Genomic DNA, 19131 nt, shown 5'->3' with positions numbered 1-19131 from the left:
CTGCATCCAGTCTCTCATGGCTATTAGGTATCTGCATCTAATCTCTCATGGCTATTAGGTATCTGCATCCAGGCTCTAATGGCTATTTGGTATCTGCATCCAGGCTCTCATGGCTAATAGATATCTGCATCCAGGCTCCATTCTCTATTAGTCTCTCATGGCTATTAGATATCTGCATCCAGGTTCTCATGGCTATTAGGTATCTGCATCCACGCTCTAATGGCTATTAGGTATCTGCATCCAGTCTCTCATGTCTATTAGGTATCTGCATCCACGCTCTAATGGCTATTAGGTATCTGCATCCAGTCTCTCATGGCTATTAGGTATCTGCATCCAGGCTCTCATGGCTACGAGGTATCTGCATCCAGGCACTCATGGCTATTAGATATCTGCATCCAGGCTCTCATAGCTATTAGATATCTGCATCCAGGCTCTCATGGCTATTAGATATCTGCATCCAGACTCTCATGGCAATTAGGTATCTGCATCCAGTCTCTCATGGCTATTAGATATCTGCATCCAGTCTCTCATGGCTATCAGGTATCTGCATCCAGTCTCTCACGATTATTAGGCATGTGCATCTAGTCTTTCCTGGCTATTATGGAGGTATCAGCATCCAGTCTCTCATATATATTAGCTATCTGCATCCAGTCCCTCATAGCTATTAGGTATCTGCATCCAGTCTCTCATAGCTATAAGGTATCTGCACCTAGTCTCTTATAGCTGTAAGGTATCTGCATCCAGTCATGCATGGCTTTTCCATAGCTATCTGCATCCAGTCTCTCATAGCTATAAGGTATCTGCATCCAGTCCCTCATAGCTATAAGGTATCTGCATCCTTCCATATTATTAGATATCTCATGGATATCCGGTATCTGCATCCAGTCCCTCATAGCTATTAGGTATGTGCATCTGGTCTTTCATGGCAATTATGTAGGTATCTGCATCCAGTCTCTCATATATATTAGCTATCTGCATCCAGTCCCTCATAGCTATTAGGTATCTGCATCCAGTCTCTCATAACTATAATGTATCTGCATCCAGTCTCTCATAGCTATAAAGTATCTGCATCCAGTCTCTCATAGCTATAAGGTATCTGCATTCAGGCATGCATGGCTATTAGATATCTGCATCCAGTCTCTCATGGATATCAGGTATCTGCATCCAGTCTCTCATGGCTATGAGATATCTGCATTCAGTCTCTCATGGCTATTAGATATCTGCATCCAGGCATTCATGGCTGTTAGATATCTGCATCCAGGCTCTCATGGATATCCGGTATCTGCATCCAGTCTCTCGTGGCTGTTAGGTATGTGCATCTAGTCTTTCATGGCAATTATGTAGGTATCTGCATCCAGTCTCTCATATATATTAGCTATCTGCATCCAGTCCCTCATAGCTATTAGGTATCTGCATCCAGTCTCTCATAACTATAATGTATCTGCATCCAGTCTCTCATAGCTATAAAGTATCTGCATCCAGTCTCTCATAGCTATAAGGTTTCTGCATTCAGGCATGCATGGCGATTAGATATCTGCATCCAGTCTCTCATGGATATCAGGTATCTGCATCCAGTCTCTCATGGATATCAGGTATCTGCATCCAGTCTCTCGTGGGTATTAGGTATGTGCATCCAGTCTCTCATGGCTATTAGGTATCTGCATCCAGTCTCTCATGGATATCAGGTATCTGCATCCAGTCTCTCATGGATATCAGGTATCTGCATCCAGTCTCTCATGGCTATTAGGTATCTGCATCCAGTCTCTCATGGATATCAGGTATCTGCATCCATTCTCTCATGGATATCAGGTATCTGCATCCAGTCTCTCGTGGCTATTAGGTATGTGCATCTAGTCTTTCATGGCAATTATGTAGGTATCTGCATCCAGTCTCTCATATATATTAGCTATCTGCATCCAGTCCCTCATAGCTATTCGGTATCTGCATCCAGTCTCTCATAACTGTAAGGTATCTGCATCCAGTCTGTCATCGCTATAAGGTATCTGCATCCAGTCATGCATGGCTTTTCCGTAGCTGTCTGCATCCAGTCTCTCATAGCTATAAGGTATCTGCATCCAGTCTCTCATAGCTATAAGGTATCTGCATCCAGTCTCTCACAGCTATAAGGTATCTGCATCCAGTCATGCATGGCTTTTCCATAGCTATCTGCATCCAGTCTCTCATAGCTATAAGGTATCTGCATCCAGTCTCTCATAGCTACAAGGTATCTGCATCCAGTCCCTCATAGCTATAAGGTATCTGCATCCAATCTCTCATAGCTATAAGGTATCTGCATCCAGTCATGCATGGCTTTTCCATCGCTATCTGCATCCAGTCTCTCGTGGCTATTCGTTATGTGCATGTAGTCTTTCATGGCAATTATGTAGGTATCTGCATCCAGTCTCTCATGGCTATTAGGTATCTGCATCCAGTCTCTCATGGCTATTAGATATCGGCATCCAGGCTCTCATGGCTATTAGGTATCTGCATCCAGGCTCTCATGGCTATTAGGTATCTGCTTCCAGTCCCTCATAGCTACTAGGTATCTGCATCCAGTCCCTTGTAGCTATTAGGTATCTCCATCCAGTCTCTCATAACTATAATGTATCTGCATCCAGTCTCTCATAGCTATTAGGTATCTGCATCCAGGCTCTCATGGCTGTTAGATGTCTTCATCCAGGCTCTCATGGATATCTGGTATCTGCATCCAGTCTCTCGTGGCTATTAGGTATGTGCATCTAGTCTTTCATGGCAATTATGTAGGTATCTGCATCCATTCTCTCATATATATATTATCTATCTGCATCCAGTCCGTCATAGCTATTAGGTATCTGCATACAGTCTCTCATAACTATAATGTATCTGCATCCAGTCTCTCATAGCTATAAGGTATCTGCATCCAGTCATGCATGGCTATTAGATATCTGCATCCAGTCTCTCATGGATATCAGGTATCTGCATCCAGGCTTTCATGGCTGTTAGATATCTGCATCCAGGCTCTCATGGATATCCGGTATCTGCATCCAGTCTCTCGTGGCAATTAGGTATGTGCATCTGGTCTTTCATGGCAATTATGTAGGTATCTGCATCCAGTCTCTCATATATATTTGCTATCTGCATCCAGTCCCTCATAGCTATTAGGTATCTGCATCCAGTCTCTCATAACTATAATGTATCTGCATCCAGTCTCTCATAGCTATTAGGTATCTGCATCCAGGCTCTCATGGCTGTTAGATGTCTTCATCCAGGCTCTCATGGAAATCTGGTATCTGCATCCAGTCTCTCGTGGCTATTAGGTATGTGCATCTAGTCTTTCATAGCAATTATGTAGGTATCTGCATCCATTCTCTCATATATATATTATCTATCTGCATCCAGTCCCTCCTAGCCATTAGGTATCTGCATACAGTCTCTCATAACTATAATGTATCTGCATCCAGTCTCTCATAGCTATAAGGTATCTGCATCCAGTCTCTCATAGCTATAAGTTATCTGCATCCAGTCATGCATGGCTATTAGATATCTGCATCTAGTCTCTCATTGATATCAGGTATCTGCATCCAGTCTCTCATGGCTATTAGATATCTGCATTCAGTCTCTCATGGCTATTAGATATCTGCATCCAGTCTCTCATGGTTATTAGATATCTGCATCCAGTCTCTCATGGATATCAGGTATCTGCATCCAGTCTCTCGTGGCTATTAGGTATGTGCATCAAGTCTCTCATGGCTATTAGGTATCTGCATCCAGTCTCTCATGGATATCAGGTATCTGCATCCAGTCCCTCATGGATATCAGGTATCTGCATCCAGTCTCTCGTGGCTATTAGGTATGTGCATCCAGTCTCTCATGGCTATTAGGTATCTGCATCCAGTCTCTCATAGCTATAAGTTATCTGAATCCAGTCCCTCATAGCTATTAGGTATCTGCATCCAGTCTCTCATAGCTATTAGGTATCTGCATCCAGTCTCTCATAGCTATTAGGTATCTGCATCCAGTCTCTCATGGCTATTAGGTATCTGCATCCAGTCTCTGATAGCTATTAGGTATCTGCATCCAGTCTCTCATAGCTATTAGGTATCTGCATCCAGTCTCTCATAGCTATTAGTTATCTGCATCCAGTCTCTCATAGCTGTAAGTTATCTGAATCCAGTCCCTCATAGCTATTAGGTATCTGCATCCAGTCTCTCATAGCTATTAGGTATCTGCATCCAGTCTCTCATAGCTATTAGGTATCTGCATCCAGTCTCTCATGGCTATTAGGTATCTGCATCCAGTCTCTCATAGCTATAAGTTATCTGAATCCAGGCTCTCATAGCTATTAGGTATCTGCATCCTGTGTCTCATAGCTATTAGGTATCTGCATCCAGTCTCTCATAGCTATAAGTTATCTGCATCCAGTCTCTCATAGCTATTAGGTATCTGCATCCAGTCTCTCATAGCTATTAGGTATCTGAATCCAGTCCCTCATAGCTATTAGGTATCTGCATCCAGTCTCTCATAGCTATTAGGTATCTGCATCCAGTCTCTCATAGCTATAAGTTATCTGAATCCAGTCCCTCATAGCTATTAGGTATCTGCATCCAGTCTCTCATAGCTATTAGGTATCTGCATCCAGTCTCTCATAGCTATTAGGTATCTGCATCCAGGTTCTCATAGCTATTAGGTATCTGCATCCAGTCTCTCATAGCTATAAGTTATCTGAATCCAGTCCCTCATAGCTATTAGGTATCTGCATCCAGTCTCTCATAGCTATAAGTTATCTGAATCCAGTCTCTCATAGCTATTAGGTATCTGCATCCAGTCTCTCATAGCTATTAGGTATCTGCATCCAGTCTCTCATAGCTATAAGTTATCTGCATCCAGTCTCTCATAGCTATAAGGTATCTGCATCCAGTCTCTCATAGCTATAAGTTATCTGAATCCAGTCCCTCATAGCTATTAGGTATCTGCATCCAGTCTCTCATAGCTATTAGGTATCTGAATCCAGTCTCTCATAGCTATTAGGTATCTGCATCCAGTCTCTCATGGCTATTAGGTATCTGCATCCAGTCTCTCATAGCTATTAGGTATCTGCATCCAGTCTCTCATAGCTATAAGTTATCTGAATCCAGTCTCTCATAGCTATAAGGTATCTGCATCCAGTCTCTCATAGCTATTAGGTATCTGCATCCAGTCTCTCATAGCTATTAGGTATCTGCATCCAGTCTCTCATAGCTATTAGGTATCTGAATCCAGTCTCTCATAGCTATTAGGTATCTGCATCCAGTCTCTCATAGCTATAAGGTATCTGCATCCAGTCTCTCATAGCTATAAGTTATCTGAATCCAGTCCCTCATAGCTATTAGGTATCTGCATCCAGCTCTCATAGCTATTAGGTATCTGCATCCAGTCTCTCATAGCTATTAGATATCTGCATCCTGTGTCTCATAGCTATTAGGTATCTGCATCCAGTCTCTCATAGCTATTAGGTATCTGAATCCAGTCTCTCATAGCTATTAGGTATCTGCATCCAGTCTCTCATAGCTATTAGGTATCTGAATCCAGTCTCTCATAGCTATTAGGTATCTGCATCCAGTCTCTCATAGCTATTAGGTATCTGAATCCAGTCTCTCATAGCTATTAGGTATCTGCATCCAGTCTCTCATAGCTATAAGGTATCTGCATCCAGTCTCTCATAGCTATAAGTTATCTGAATCCAGTCCCTCATAGCTATTAGATATCTGCATCCTGTGTCTCATAGCTATTAGGTATCTGCATCCAGTCTTTCATGGGTATTAGGTATCTGCATCCAGTCTCTCATAGCTATTAGATATCTGCATCCTGTGTCTCATAGCTATTAGGTATCTGCATCCAGTCTCTCATAGCTATTAGGTATCTGAATCCAGTCTCTCATAGCTATTAGGTATCTGCATCCAGTCTCTCATAGCTATTAGGTATCTGAATCCAGTCTCTCATAGCTATTAGGTATCTGCATCCAGTCTCTCATAGCTATTAGGTATCTGCATCCAGTCTCTCATAGCTATTAGGTATCTGCATCCAGTCTCTCATAGCTATTAGGTATCTGAATCCAGTCTCTCATAGCTATTAGGTATCTGCATCCAGTCTCTCATAGCTATAAGGTATCTGCATCCAGTCTCTCATAGCTATAAGTTATCTGAATCCAGTCCCTCATAGCTATTAGGTATCTGCATCCAGCTCTCATAGCTATTAGGTATCTGCATCCAGTCTCTCATAGCTATTAGATATCTGCATCCTGTGTCTCATAGCTATTAGGTATCTGCATCCAGTCTCTCATAGCTATTAGGTATCTGAATCCAGTCTCTCATAGCTATTAGGTATCTGCATCCAGTCTCTCATAGCTATTAGGTATCTGCATCCAGTCTCTCATAGCTATTAGGTATCTGCATCCAGTCTCTCATAGCTATTAGGTATCTGAATCCAGTCTCTCATAGCTATTAGGTATCTGCATCCAGTCTCTCATAGCTATAAGTTATCTGAATCCAGTCCCTCATAGCTATTAGGTATCTGAATCCAGTCTCTCATAACTATTAGGTATCTGCATCCAGTCTTTCATGGGTATTAGATATCTGTACACCATCACAGGATGATGCCAAGGCATTCATGTCTGTCATCCCTTATACCCTAACGAAGCTGTTGTTTGTTTTTCACCTGCAGGATCTTCTCCTTTACACTAATGTCACCAACTCTTTTTTCAGTTCAGCTTCTCTCAAAACCTGTTTAAATAAAATAAAAAAGACTGCAGTATTCCCAAGCGTCTCGTGTTAATTAACACAGATAACGACATGCATCATTGAGCCAGCCAGGACAGGGTGCCAGACTGGTTTGAATTGTAGGTGTCATCAACTTAAGTGGTTGGCAACAACCAATTTCTAAACATGCATTTTTCTTCTTTTCATTAAATTCTGTCTAAAGAATGGTAACTACGTTTCAGGCTCAGGAAAAACAATGTGACAGGCTAATTTTCGAAAGCCAATGAGATAAAACTTGTATAAGTGAAGGTGTCTGCAACGACGATGCTGAACACATCATTCCTCTTGTATTAACATGGCAATGATTATCGCAATAAATTTTATTACGATGACGAGTTGCTTGTTCTAAATTTCATCAACTTTGAATGTTGGACATTTGCTCTATTGAACCTGTTTAAAAAAGGCCTAAGGAAGGTCGAGAAATCCTCGTTGCCAAGGCACAGGTAGTTAATTACCTTTGACACCAAAGGAGGACGGAGTTTATGTGTTCACCCCTGTCTGTCTGTCTGTTTGTCTGTGAGCAGGATATCTCCGGTTGCACAGGTTGAGTAGGTGACAAGAATGAATGATTCGATTTTGGTGAAGATCCGGATCCGATTGAAAAAAAAATTATTACCTCCACCACGGAAGGTGGATGGAGGTTATGTTTTCACCCCTGTCTGTCTGTGTGTTACTTGGCAAAAAAACATATCAGTTAACTGAATTCAACTACCACCTATTTTTGAAATCAATATAGGTCACAAGGTCAACATACGCCAAAGGTCAACCACTTTTTTCAAATTTCTAAAATCCTCAATTTTCATCCGATTGACTTGAAATTTGAAACGGATTGTGATATCAGCGAACTGAATTCAACCACCAACTATTTTTGAGATCAATATAGGTCATAAGGTAAACATAGTCCAAAGGTCAACCACTTTTTTCAAATTTCTAAAATCCTCAATTTTCATCCGATTGACTTGAAATTTGAAACGGATTGTCATATCAGCGAACTGAATTCAACCACCAACTATTTTTGAGATCAATATAGGTCATAAGGTAAACATAGTCCAAAGGTCAACCACTTTTTTCAAATTTCTAAAATCCTCAATTTTCATCCGATTGACTTGAAATTTGAAACGGATTGTCATATCAGCGAACTGAATTCAACCACCAACTATTTTTGAGATCAATATAGGTCATAAGGTAAACATAGTCCAAAGGTCAACCACTTTTTCCAAATTTCTAAAATCTGATTGGCTTGAAATCTGAATAGGATTTGCATATCAGCTTACTGAAACCAACCACCAACTATTTTTGAGGTGAACATAGGCCAAAAGGTCAACAGAGGCCAAATTTCTAAAATTGTCAATTTTCATCCGATTAACTTAAAATTTGAAGACGATTTGCATATCAGGTCACTGCATTCAACCACCAATTATTTTTCAGGTCAAAAAGATGATCTACTGAGTGCCATTCTACTTTGTTCTGTTTTGCCAAGTGCCGCTCTATGAGTGATTTTTCATTTGTTTGTTTGTCTGTCAGTCTTTAAACATGACATCTCAAAAAGTTATGGACGGATTCGGACAAAACCTGGTGGACCGGTTGGGTGTCTGACAAAGTTGAATTGATTCAATTTTGGTGAAGATCTGGATCCAGATCCGATTTTAAAATGTTTTATTTTTTGAAGTGATTCTTTATTATTGATATCTGGGACCGAAAATGACATATAGCACGATATCTCAAAAAGGTATGTACAGATTCGGATCAAACTTCGTGGACAGGTCGGGTGTGTAACAAGAATGGATTGATTCGATTTTGGTGAAGATCCGGATCCGGATCCGATTTTAAAATTGTCAAGCGATACTTTATTATTGAGATACAGGACCAAAAAATAGACATATAGCGCGATATCTCAAAAAGTTGTTGACCGATTTTGACAAAACCTGGTGCATGAGGTGGTTAGGTGACAAGAACAAGCTGATTTGATTTTGGTTCAGGGCCGAATCCAGATCTGGCTTATCATTGGGATACAAAATGTAAACTGTTCAGCTTCGTGGAGGTATGCTCTCTACCGATTGACATTGTAGTTTCTTTCAGTTAAGATCAGCTTCTGCAACAGGCGAATCAAATGAATCTTGTCTTGTATCTGGATGGGGTAGAGGAAGTTAATTTAATATTTGACGACCACAAGTATTTTGCATGCAACACAGCTCTGGAAATTCATGGGAGGCCTCAATGGTCGCTATTGGAATATCTCTATTACTCCATCTTCCACTGGAACCAGAGCAACTTCCACATGTCACTACAATCCAAACGTGACCGTTCTATCCATCTTCGCACATTTACATCATAGAATAGCTTCTTGCCTTCATGGAAACCTGTGCTTTGGATTCTGCGGCCTCCTTTCATCGCAGACAATTCCAGATTAAGCATTTGCTTTTGTGCCTTTATTTTTTTCTCTCACTGGCGATACAATGGCCGGGGATTTTCTCCGATGGCCTGGGCGTCATTCCATATGTCCTCTTTTCAAACTGCTCCTTTCCAGCTGAGCAGTCACCCTGGAATGCCAATTCAAAATGAGCATCAGTCCATGTACCGGTATAAAAAAAACTAGTCCGATAAAAAAACAAGTCTTCAGTTTGGTGATGTCTTAAATAATTTTCAAGAGCTGGAATGTGGTACTCCATTTGGAAATGTGCTCACCTTTTAACTGCCTAGTCTACGTTCTATTCTAAAGAAAATAGCTTCTGATTACAAATGATTGTTGTCATCCTTTGCAGTCAGGGCGCCGCATCCCAGAGAAGGTTATCCTTCAAGGGACGCACAGATCACTGTCGCAATGGCCACCTGAATGCAAGATTCCCAGTTTATCACCGATGATTTACTGCTCGGCCCTCTCATCGTACAACAACAAAACAAAGCGTGATAAATGCACAACCGTAAACACACCTGTCTTGGAAACTTCTTCTTCCGACATGGCTGCCTTCGGAACTAGCAGAATGCAGCAGAAGAAGTACCCTTTACGGAACAGATGCGTATCCACGAGACACCGTGGCAGTCTGGTCTCTCTCCACCTGCACTAAGTCGTTCGAGCCAGCATGCAAGAACCCCTGTCGGTGGAAAGCTGCTGAGATCCTCCAGGGCTAGGCCCGCAGGCCTGTTAAGGCGGGCTGTGACAACCGTCATGAGAGCCAGCCCAGGAAACCCGCAAGCCTCCTGCTCCTGGGTTGATAGGCCCAACGAGGCAAGGCGGAAGCTCCTCATGGTGCTGACAAACCACAGCTATTATTGCGCTCAGCCTCACACAGGCCTCAGGCCGGGCTGCAATATATAACGCGCAAAGTGCCTGACCATCTGAATAATGCTTCTCCAGCTGGCTGCAAATAATTTTAAATTTCCGAATTTCAATAAATCCTCCTGGTTCGAGCCGAAGCACAGCCGTCATCATGCAAGACAAGTCAGAGTTCCAATAGAATTGCAAGCATGTCAGCAGAGGGTTAATAAGTTATGACATGTTAAAAAAAGGAGATACGGCCTACAAAGCTCGTGGTATTTCCATTTGCATCATTCCGCTTAGGGTTTTCCAGGGGAGCAGGACCCCAATGTCAGTCAATGTCTCCCACCTGCTATTTCTGCAAAATAATTGCTCGTGGTAATGCTCAAGGCTAACATAACATATCTTAGCCAAGCTGAGCAATAAGCATCTGCGCTATTCAAGCCGAGAGCGAAAGAAGATCCCCCATAAGACAGGCGCACACTCCTCACAGCACTCTGCCGCCTGCAGAGATATCAGCAGGCCCTGACAGCTCCTGCCACAGAAATCCAGCAAGCGTTCTGCTATCTGCGGGATGTGGCCAACCCATGGGGAGTCCAGTCCTTTAGATGGTGCCAAAACCATTTTAACAGCAACCTGAGATGTAAAAATCTCACATATACCTTCCTCCATTTATGGAACTTAATGTCTTCATGAAGAATGCACAGATTATAACTCCTTTCTAGACCACTTACTGTTCTCAGTCACAACAAATATCAAAGGCAGAAGATAATGGCCATTAATTTTTGGCAAATGTTCACATCATTGTTCACACCTGCGTCGATGTTCAAATAGCAGGGGAGCTCAGTTAGATGAATAGTGCGACATGAGCAGAGAAAATAAAGCTTGCCAAAAAGGTCAAAATGACAACGTGGAAATAAAAAGGCATCATATGGAAGCCAGCTGCACGATAGCTGAAATCCATACCGAGGCGCGGAAAACTTTACCCAAGTGTTTCAAGAAGCAGGGGCAGCTGGAAAAGGTGGAGAATCTGACATGGCAAAGGAATTCTTTATTCTAAGCTATCTTAAGTACAATTTGTTTTCAACAAAAACATTGTGACACTGTTTCCAGTGCCAATTCATATGTGAGAAAAAGCAACAACAACAACAACAACAACAACAGCAGCAGCAGATGCAACCAACAATCTCCATGATCTTGTGTTTTATTTCTACAGTGATCAAAGGCTCTTGAGTGGAGAGCTTGAGTGAAGATACTCATACTAAGAGGCGAACCTATAGTATTGTAAACTGCATTGCCAAGCATCACTTATATTGTCAAGTCATGTCGTGGCAGTGCACCGATCATGATGTAAGAGTGCACAGCATAAACTTTATGCAAGCGTCATGCACATGCACAACACATCACATCCAATACTGGATGGCTTCCTGGGCAGACTTAAGTCTGTTTTAAGGTCACATATTATATATATACTAGTGGGGTCACCCGTGGGAATCCCACGGGCATGGACGTGTGTGACATTTGGACATCTTGATTTAGATGCTGCACATTAAATTTTACAAAATGGTTACTGGCAATTCATCAGATCCAGAAATGTTGTAATGAACACAATTTATTTATTTCACATAATATGTGACCCCTCACTCCTCTCCACCTGACACTCTCCTCTCTCCACCCTCATGCCTCTCCAATCCCACTCCTCCTCACACCCCTCTCCAATACCTCCTCACACTCCTCTCCAATCCCTCACACCCCTCTCCAATCCCTCACACTCCTCTCCGATTCCTCACACTCCCATCCAATCGCTCCTCGCTCTCCTCTCCAATCGCTCCGCACTCTCCTCTCCAATCGCTCCTCACTCTCCTCTGCAATCGCTCCTCACTCTTCGCTCCAATCGGCCCTCACTCTCCAACTCCTTGCTCCTCACTCTCCAAACACATCTCCCCCCCCCCCCTGCCCATGCCCGCCCCCAAAGCCCTCGCCCTCCCTCAGATCTCTCGATGTCTCCATGTCTCTCGGTCCCTGCTCTCAAATGTTGTTTGTGTCCTTCCCCCTCTCTCCCCATCTTGTCTACCGCTGTTTTTGTGTCGGTTTGTCTTTGTGTGATTAATGTTCGCTCTTTCACGAGCCTCGATCTTGTATACAAAAAAAAAAAAAAAAAAAACCCCTCGCTCCTCACTCTCCAACCCCTAGCTCCTCGCTCTCCAACCCCGAGCTCCTCGCTCTCCAACCCTGAGCTCCTCGCTTTCCAACCCCGAGCTCCTCGCTCTCCAACCCCTCGCTCCTCAATCTCCAACTCCTCCCGCCTCACTCTCCAACCCTGAGCTCCTCACTCTCCAACCCATCGCTCCTCACTCTCCAACTCCCCGCTCCTCACTCTCCAATCCCTCGCTCCTCACTCTCCAACCCCTTGTTCCTCACTTTCCAATGCCTCGCTCTTCACTCTCCAACCCCTCGCTCCTCACTCTCCAACTCCTCACCCCTCACTCTCCAACTCCTCGCTCCTCACTCTCCAACCCCTCGCTCCTCAACCCCTCGCTCCTCTCCAATTTCTCGCTCCTCTCCAACCCCTGGCTTCTCACTCTCCAACCCCTTGCTCCTCGCCCTCCAACTCCTCGATCTCCAACCCCTCGCTCCTCACTCTCCAACCCTTCACTCCTCTCCAATTTCTCGCTCCTCTCCTTCCCCTAGCTCCTCACTCTCCAACCGCGAGCTCCTCACTCTCCAACCCTGAGTTCCTCACTCTCCAACCCCTAGATCCGCACTCTCCAACTCCTCGTTCCTCATGCTCCAACTCCTCACTCTCCAACTCCTCGCTCCTCACTCTCCAACCCCTCGCTCCTCACTCTCCAACTCCTCACTCTCCAACCCCTCGCTCCTCACTCTCCAACCCCTCGCTCCTCACTCTCCAACCCCTCACTCCTCACTCCCCAACTCCTCGCTCCTCACTCTCCAACTCCTCGCTCTCCAACCCCTCACTCCTCGCTCTCCAACCTCTCACTCCTCGCTCTCCAACCTCTCACTCCTCTCCAATTTCTCGCTCCTCTCCAACCCCTAGCTCCTCGCTCTCCAACCCCTAGCTCCTCGCTCGCCAATCCCTCGCCCCTCGCTCTCCAACCCCTCACTCCTCGCTCTCCAACCCCGAGCTCCTCGCTCTCCAAACCCTCGCTCCTCAATCTCCAACCCTGAGCTCCTCACTCTCCAACCCATCGCTCCTCACTCTCCAACTCCTCGCTCCTCACTCTCCAACTCCCTGCTCCTCACTCTCCAACCCCTAGCTCCTCACTCTCCAACCCCTAGCTCCTCACTCTCCAACCCCTAGCTCCTCACTCTCCAACCCCTAGCTCCTCACTCTCCAACCCCTAGCTCCTCACTCTCCAACCCCTAGCTCCTCACTCTCCAACCCCTAGCTCCTCATCCTCCAACCCCTAGCTCCTCACTCTCCAACTCCTCGCTCCTCACTCTCCAACCCCTCACTCCTCTCCAATTTCTCGCTCCTCTCCAACCCCCAGCGCCTCACTCTCCAACCCCTAACTCCTCTCCAACCCCTCGCTCCTCTCCAACCCACCTCATCGTTGTTGCAGCAGCAACCTGTGCGAGTCTGTGATCACGTTCGTTGAGGGTCTCGTTCTCCCGCCTCGTTCTTTTTCTTGCTGCAGTCTAGTGGGGTCACCCGTGGAAATCCCACGGGCATGGACGTGTGTGACATTTGGACATCTTTATTTAGATGCTGCACATTAAATTTTACAAAATGGTTGCTGGCAATTCATCAGATCCAGAAATGGTGTAATGAACACAATTTATTTATTTCACATAATATGTGACTCCTCACCCCTCTCCACCTGAAACTCTGCTCTCTCCACCCTCACACCTCTCCAATCCCACTCCTCCTCAAACTCCCCTCCAATGCCTCCTCACATTCCTCTCCAATACTTCCTCACACTCCTCTCCAATCCCTCACACTCCTCTCGAATCCCTCACACTCCTCTCTCTCGAATCCCTCACACTCCTCTCCAATCCCTCACACTCCTCTCCAATCCCTCACACTCCTCTCCTATCCCTCACACTCCTCTCCAATCCCTCACACTCCTCTGCAATCCCTCACACTCCTCTCCAATTCCTCACACTCCTCTCCAATTCCTCACACTCCCCTCCAATCGCTCCTCACTCTCCTCTCCAATTGCTCCTCACTCTCCTCTACAGTCACGTGAAAAAGTAAGTACACCCCATGTAAAGTTTTGACTTTTTCAACATATTTCAACATACAGCTATTTGATCTTCATTTCAACAATATTGATAGATAAAGGTGATCTAATATAACAAATATCATGAAACATTTACATTTTGTAGTCCATTGTATAATTTAAATAAATATAAATGCAAATTCCGCATGTGGAAAAAGCAAGTACGCACCGAACGAACATATTTCAACAACTGAACCGAACATATTTCAACATACAGCTATATGATCTTCATTTCATTTGCAGATTTTCATTGCAGACGACGCACCGAACGATCAGAGCTAAGTGCATGACAAAACACACAACGTTCATTGTTCCCCGTCGCACCGCGGAGCGAAAGGGGGACTATGGTTTCTCTCCCCCCCCGTCCGTGTGTCCGGCCGTGCGTGCGTGCGGGCGTGCATTCGTGCGTGCGTAAGCGAAGGACCGCATTCGAATTTGGTGTGTGGGTGCAACCCACGTCAAAATTCAAGATGGCCGCCACCATGTATGTCTGATGCCATGTATGTCTGAACATTGTGAGTGGAATATCTTGAAAAATAAGCGAAGTACCAACTTCTAATCTGGTGTGTGGATGTATCTAGGCACAAGGAAGAATGCTATTGAAAATTGGCTCGCCATGTCCAAATCCAAGATGGCCGCCACCATATATATGTCTTAACCTTTTGAGCGAAATATCTTGAAAAATAAGCGAAGTACTAACTTCTAATCTGGTGTGTGAGTGTATCTAGGCATAAGGAAGAACGCTATTGAAAATTGGGTCGCCACGTCAAAATCCAAGATGGCCGCCTCCATGTGTGTCTGAACCTTGTGAGCGAAATATCATAGCATGTTTTCTGCGTCTTCCACTTTGTCAACTCACATCACTTCCCCGACGGGGGACCTAGGCGTAACGCTTGTTTTTCATATATCCTCCCCATCTGTATGTGTGTATGTGTCTGTAATAGGAGCGCTCCAGTTAGAGGGATTAGACCGGCGCGTTTTATTTTGTATTATCGGCATCCGTGGTAATAAACCTGTTTATTTTTGTACGTAATTCCGTTTTCGTTGAGTTCATTGAGCTCACAAAAATGCGTCACCAAAAATATCAGCTCTTTCAAAGCAAGCTTACGGCACTGAATGCAACATGGACACCAGCATTGTGGTTTTGTTCAAAATGCTTTGGGTGCTGGTTTCTCTTGAGAAGCTTGTGTCATCTGAAAGAGCAAAAGATAAGTCGCCATTTTGTGTCCCTCGCCCCGTCTGTGCTTGTGACTTGACGCCATAGTTTTTATCGGATATATTTTACTTTATTGTATGTAGTTATTATTGATTTCATTCTCCGTTTATTTGTTCGGAATTAAACCCGTTTGGTTTTATTCAAAGCTTTATCCCGGTGTGTACCCTGGTTAGAATAGGTACACTGTATCCCTGCGTATCGTAAAAGGCGACTAAGAGGGTTGGCGTCAGGAAGGGCATCCGGCCATAAAAACATTGCCTCAAAAAGAGAACCATGACAATTACAACTACATATGGGCAGGGTACAGCCCTAAGTGGAGATCGGTTTCTGAGGTTTGGGACATGGAATGCAGGGACAATGACAGGGAGATCAGGAGAAGTGGTGGAAGTATTGGTCAGAAGAAGAGTGGACATATGTTGTGTGCAAGAGACGAGATGGAAGGGAAGTGGTGTGAGAATGGTGAAGGGTAGGCAGGGACAGAAATACAAGTTTGTGTGGCAAGGGTGCCGTTTGGGCGTGAATGGTGTTGGTGTCCTGTTTTCTGAGGAGTTTGTAGACAGTGTGGTGAGTGTGACTAGAGTGAGTGATAGGTTGATGATGGTGAAAATGATGATTGGAAAGCTCTTGGTGAACGTCATCTCGGGATATGCTCCGCAGGTTGGTCGGAGCGATGAAGAGAAGGACAGGTTCTGGTGTGCGATAGAGAAGCTGATAGAAAACGTGAAACATGAGGAAGTTGTTGTGGTAGGAGGAGACCTAAATGGACATGTGGGAAGGAGTATGGACGGTTTTGAGGGAGTTCATGGGGGTTACGGATATGGTGTGAGAAATGGAGAAGGTGAAAGGATTTTGGAGTTTGCTGATGGAGCTGATTTGTTGATTTGTAACACTCAGTTCCAGAAAGAGGATAATAAGCTTGTTACATACATGTCAGGTGGGTCGACGACAACCGTTGACTACCTGATGGTGCGTAGGCGAGATAGGGGGCACCTCCGGGACACAAAGGTGATCCCGGGGGAGGAGGCTGTTTCACAGCACCACTTGGTTGTCTGCGACATAATAGTCAGAGAGCCTACTACACTCTATTTCAACCCATAGCATACAAAAGGTTTGACCCCCTAGAGTTGTTGGGGGTATCAAGCTGAGTAAAAAAAAGTATGTAAGATTGACCCCCCCTGCTGGAACTAGTCACCATTTGGTTACAATATAGTGTCATGTCAGGACATTACAAAAATGTCAAATCTAACAACTTACCCTGCTGGAAAGGTGATGTTAGACCCCCCGCAAAGTACCCCCCAATAATGGGTTATTTCAACCCATCTCATACATGGACCAAATTTGGTCACAATATAGTGTCATGTTAGGACATTACAAAAACATCAAATCTAACAACTTACCCTGCTGGAAAGGTGATGTTAGACCCCCCGCAAAGTGCCCCCCCCTAAAAACGGGGTATTTCAACCCATCTCATACATGGACCAAATTTGGTCACAATATAGTGTCATGTCAGGACATTGCAAAAACATCAAATCTAACAACTTACCCTGCTGGGTAGGTGATGTTAGACCCCCCGCAATCACCTATTGCATATACGAACCAAATTTGGTCACGATGTACAAATATAACAAATCTAACGTTACCCTTCTGGAAAAGGTGGGTGATGTTAGACCCTTCCTCAAAACAATCTACACACAATTATATATATATTATACCACAATCCATTGTGGTATCTCTGTCAGAGTCCATCTGTATCTGAAAATTAATATCACAAATCAAATAAAGTCAGCATACACTACAAGTGTTGGTTAATGAAATCAGCATACACACTACAAGTTACAACTACAAGTATAGAAGTTTGATTTAACTATTAATCTCCATTGTAAGAGGCTTCTGAGCTTTATTAGTTAATCTTTGTAATAAGATTAAACATTTTAAATTATCAAACCAATGCATTTCAAATAATGTTTGATTGTTAAACATTTTAATATCCTCTAATGTGGAACAAATATCAACTTTGTTATCATTATTAACCAAAAGAAGAGGGGAATGTCAAGAGGAAAACATAAATTCTTCAGATTAAGTTTCCATACTTACTATATGAAAGCATGTTGCTTAAAAACTGGAAAATCTAGAATATGCAGTTCCTCAAGGAGGGGCTCGTTCAGTATCTGTGAAAGTTAAATACAAAATGTATTTGCTATTTGACCATATAATGCTCATGAAATTTAGGATAGTATGCCTACAAGTCAATCATCTCTGATTGGTTTCATTCAGGCTTCTATTATTATATTATATTTGATCATGTCATGCTATTATAAGTGCATCAACAATATTTTATTGGTTGTCCTCTATTGGCTTCCGTAGTTTACAAAAAATATTACCAAGGAGGGCCTAGCAAGGTCATTTGCATACTTTTACTAAACTAGGGGCATTAAATGATGATGTATGTCAATGTACAGACATGTCTTAAGCTGTTAAGTTGTTACATTTGATAATTTGTAATATCCTGATGACATGATTGTGACCGAAGTTGGTTCATGTAAACGATGGCTTGAAACAGGGGTACTTTGGGGCCGGGGGGGGGGGGGGGGGGGTCTAACATCACCTACCCAGCAGGGTAAGTTGTTAGATTTGATGTTTTTGCAATGTCCTGACATGACACTATATTGTGACCAAATTTGGTCCATGTATGAGATGGGTTGAAATAACCCGTTTTTAGGGGGGGGCACTTTGCGGGGGGTCTAACATCACCTTTCCAGCAGGGTAAGTTGTTAGATTTGATGTTTTTGTAATGTCCTAACATGACACTATATTGTGACCAAATTTGGTCCATGTATGAGATGGGTTGAAATAACCCATTATTGGGGGGTACTTTGCGGGGGGTCTAACATCACCTTTCCAGCAGGGTAAGTTGTTAGATTTGACATTTTTGTAATGTCCTGACATGACACTATATTGTAACCAAATTTGGTCCATGTATGAGATGGGTTGAAATAACCCATTATTGGGGTCATTTTAGGGGGGTCTGGTGACTAGTTCCAGCAGGGGGGGTCAATCTTACATACTTTTTTTTAACTCAGCTTGATACCCCCAACAACTCTAGGGGGTCAAACCTTTTGTATGCTATGGGTTGAAATAGAGTGTAGTAGGCTCTCTGACTATAAGGGTGAAAGGTGCGAGGAGAGCTCGGCGGGTGAAGTACCAACCGAGAATGAAGGTGTGTAGGTTGAAAGAGGTGACAGTAAGGGAGGCATTAAAAGAGAGGTTGAGTAGGGTAGAGGATGATGTGGTTGAGCTTGAACGTGGTTGGATGTCAATGAAAGATAGTCTGTTGGGAGCCGTTGGTGAGGTATGTGGATGGACAAAAGGACCACTGAGGCACTCGGAAACATGGTGGTGGGATGATGAAATTGGAAAGAGGCTTGACGAGAAGAGGAAGAAGTTCAAGGAGTGGCAGAAGGCGAAGGGTACGGGAGCAGAAAAAGCAGAGCATGAAAGTTATAAGGCAGCCAAGAAGGCTGCAAAGAAAGAGGTAGCAAAGGCGCAGGAGGCATGTAGGAAAATGTTCGGAGCACGCTTGGATTCGGAAGAGGGTCAGAGAGCGGTATTCAGGATTGCAAAGCAGATAGCGAAAGAGAGGTG

General features: G+C 43.9%; 1 protein-coding gene across 3 annotated transcripts in view; it reads right to left on the bottom strand.

Annotated features, from left to right (window-relative positions):
- The window catches only part of LOC137423652 (LIM domain-binding protein 2), a 517204-nt gene that overhangs the window by 332117 nt on the left and 165956 nt on the right, over nucleotides 1-19131 (bottom strand). Inside the window, exon 1 of one of the 3 annotated variants that reach the window (XM_078773917.1) lies at nucleotides 9705-10226. The exons of the other annotated variants lie outside the window; for them this stretch is intronic. Within the exon in view, the coding sequence (XP_078630043.1) occupies nucleotides 9705-9732 (28 nt within the window). The 5' untranslated portion in view covers nucleotides 9733-10226. Of the gene's footprint in view, nucleotides 1-9704; nucleotides 10227-19131 lie in introns of those variants that run through there. 3 annotated transcript variants of the gene reach the window in all.

The sequence above is a fragment of the Myxine glutinosa genome, chromosome 3 (assembly GCF_964187855.1).
Source record: "Myxine glutinosa chromosome 3, kmMyxGlut1.1, whole genome shotgun sequence".
Classification (NCBI taxonomy): domain Eukaryota; kingdom Metazoa; phylum Chordata; class Myxini; order Myxiniformes; family Myxinidae; genus Myxine; species Myxine glutinosa.
The sequence above is the reverse complement of the archived record's forward strand: the minus strand, read 5'-3'. Positions and strand labels throughout refer to the sequence as shown.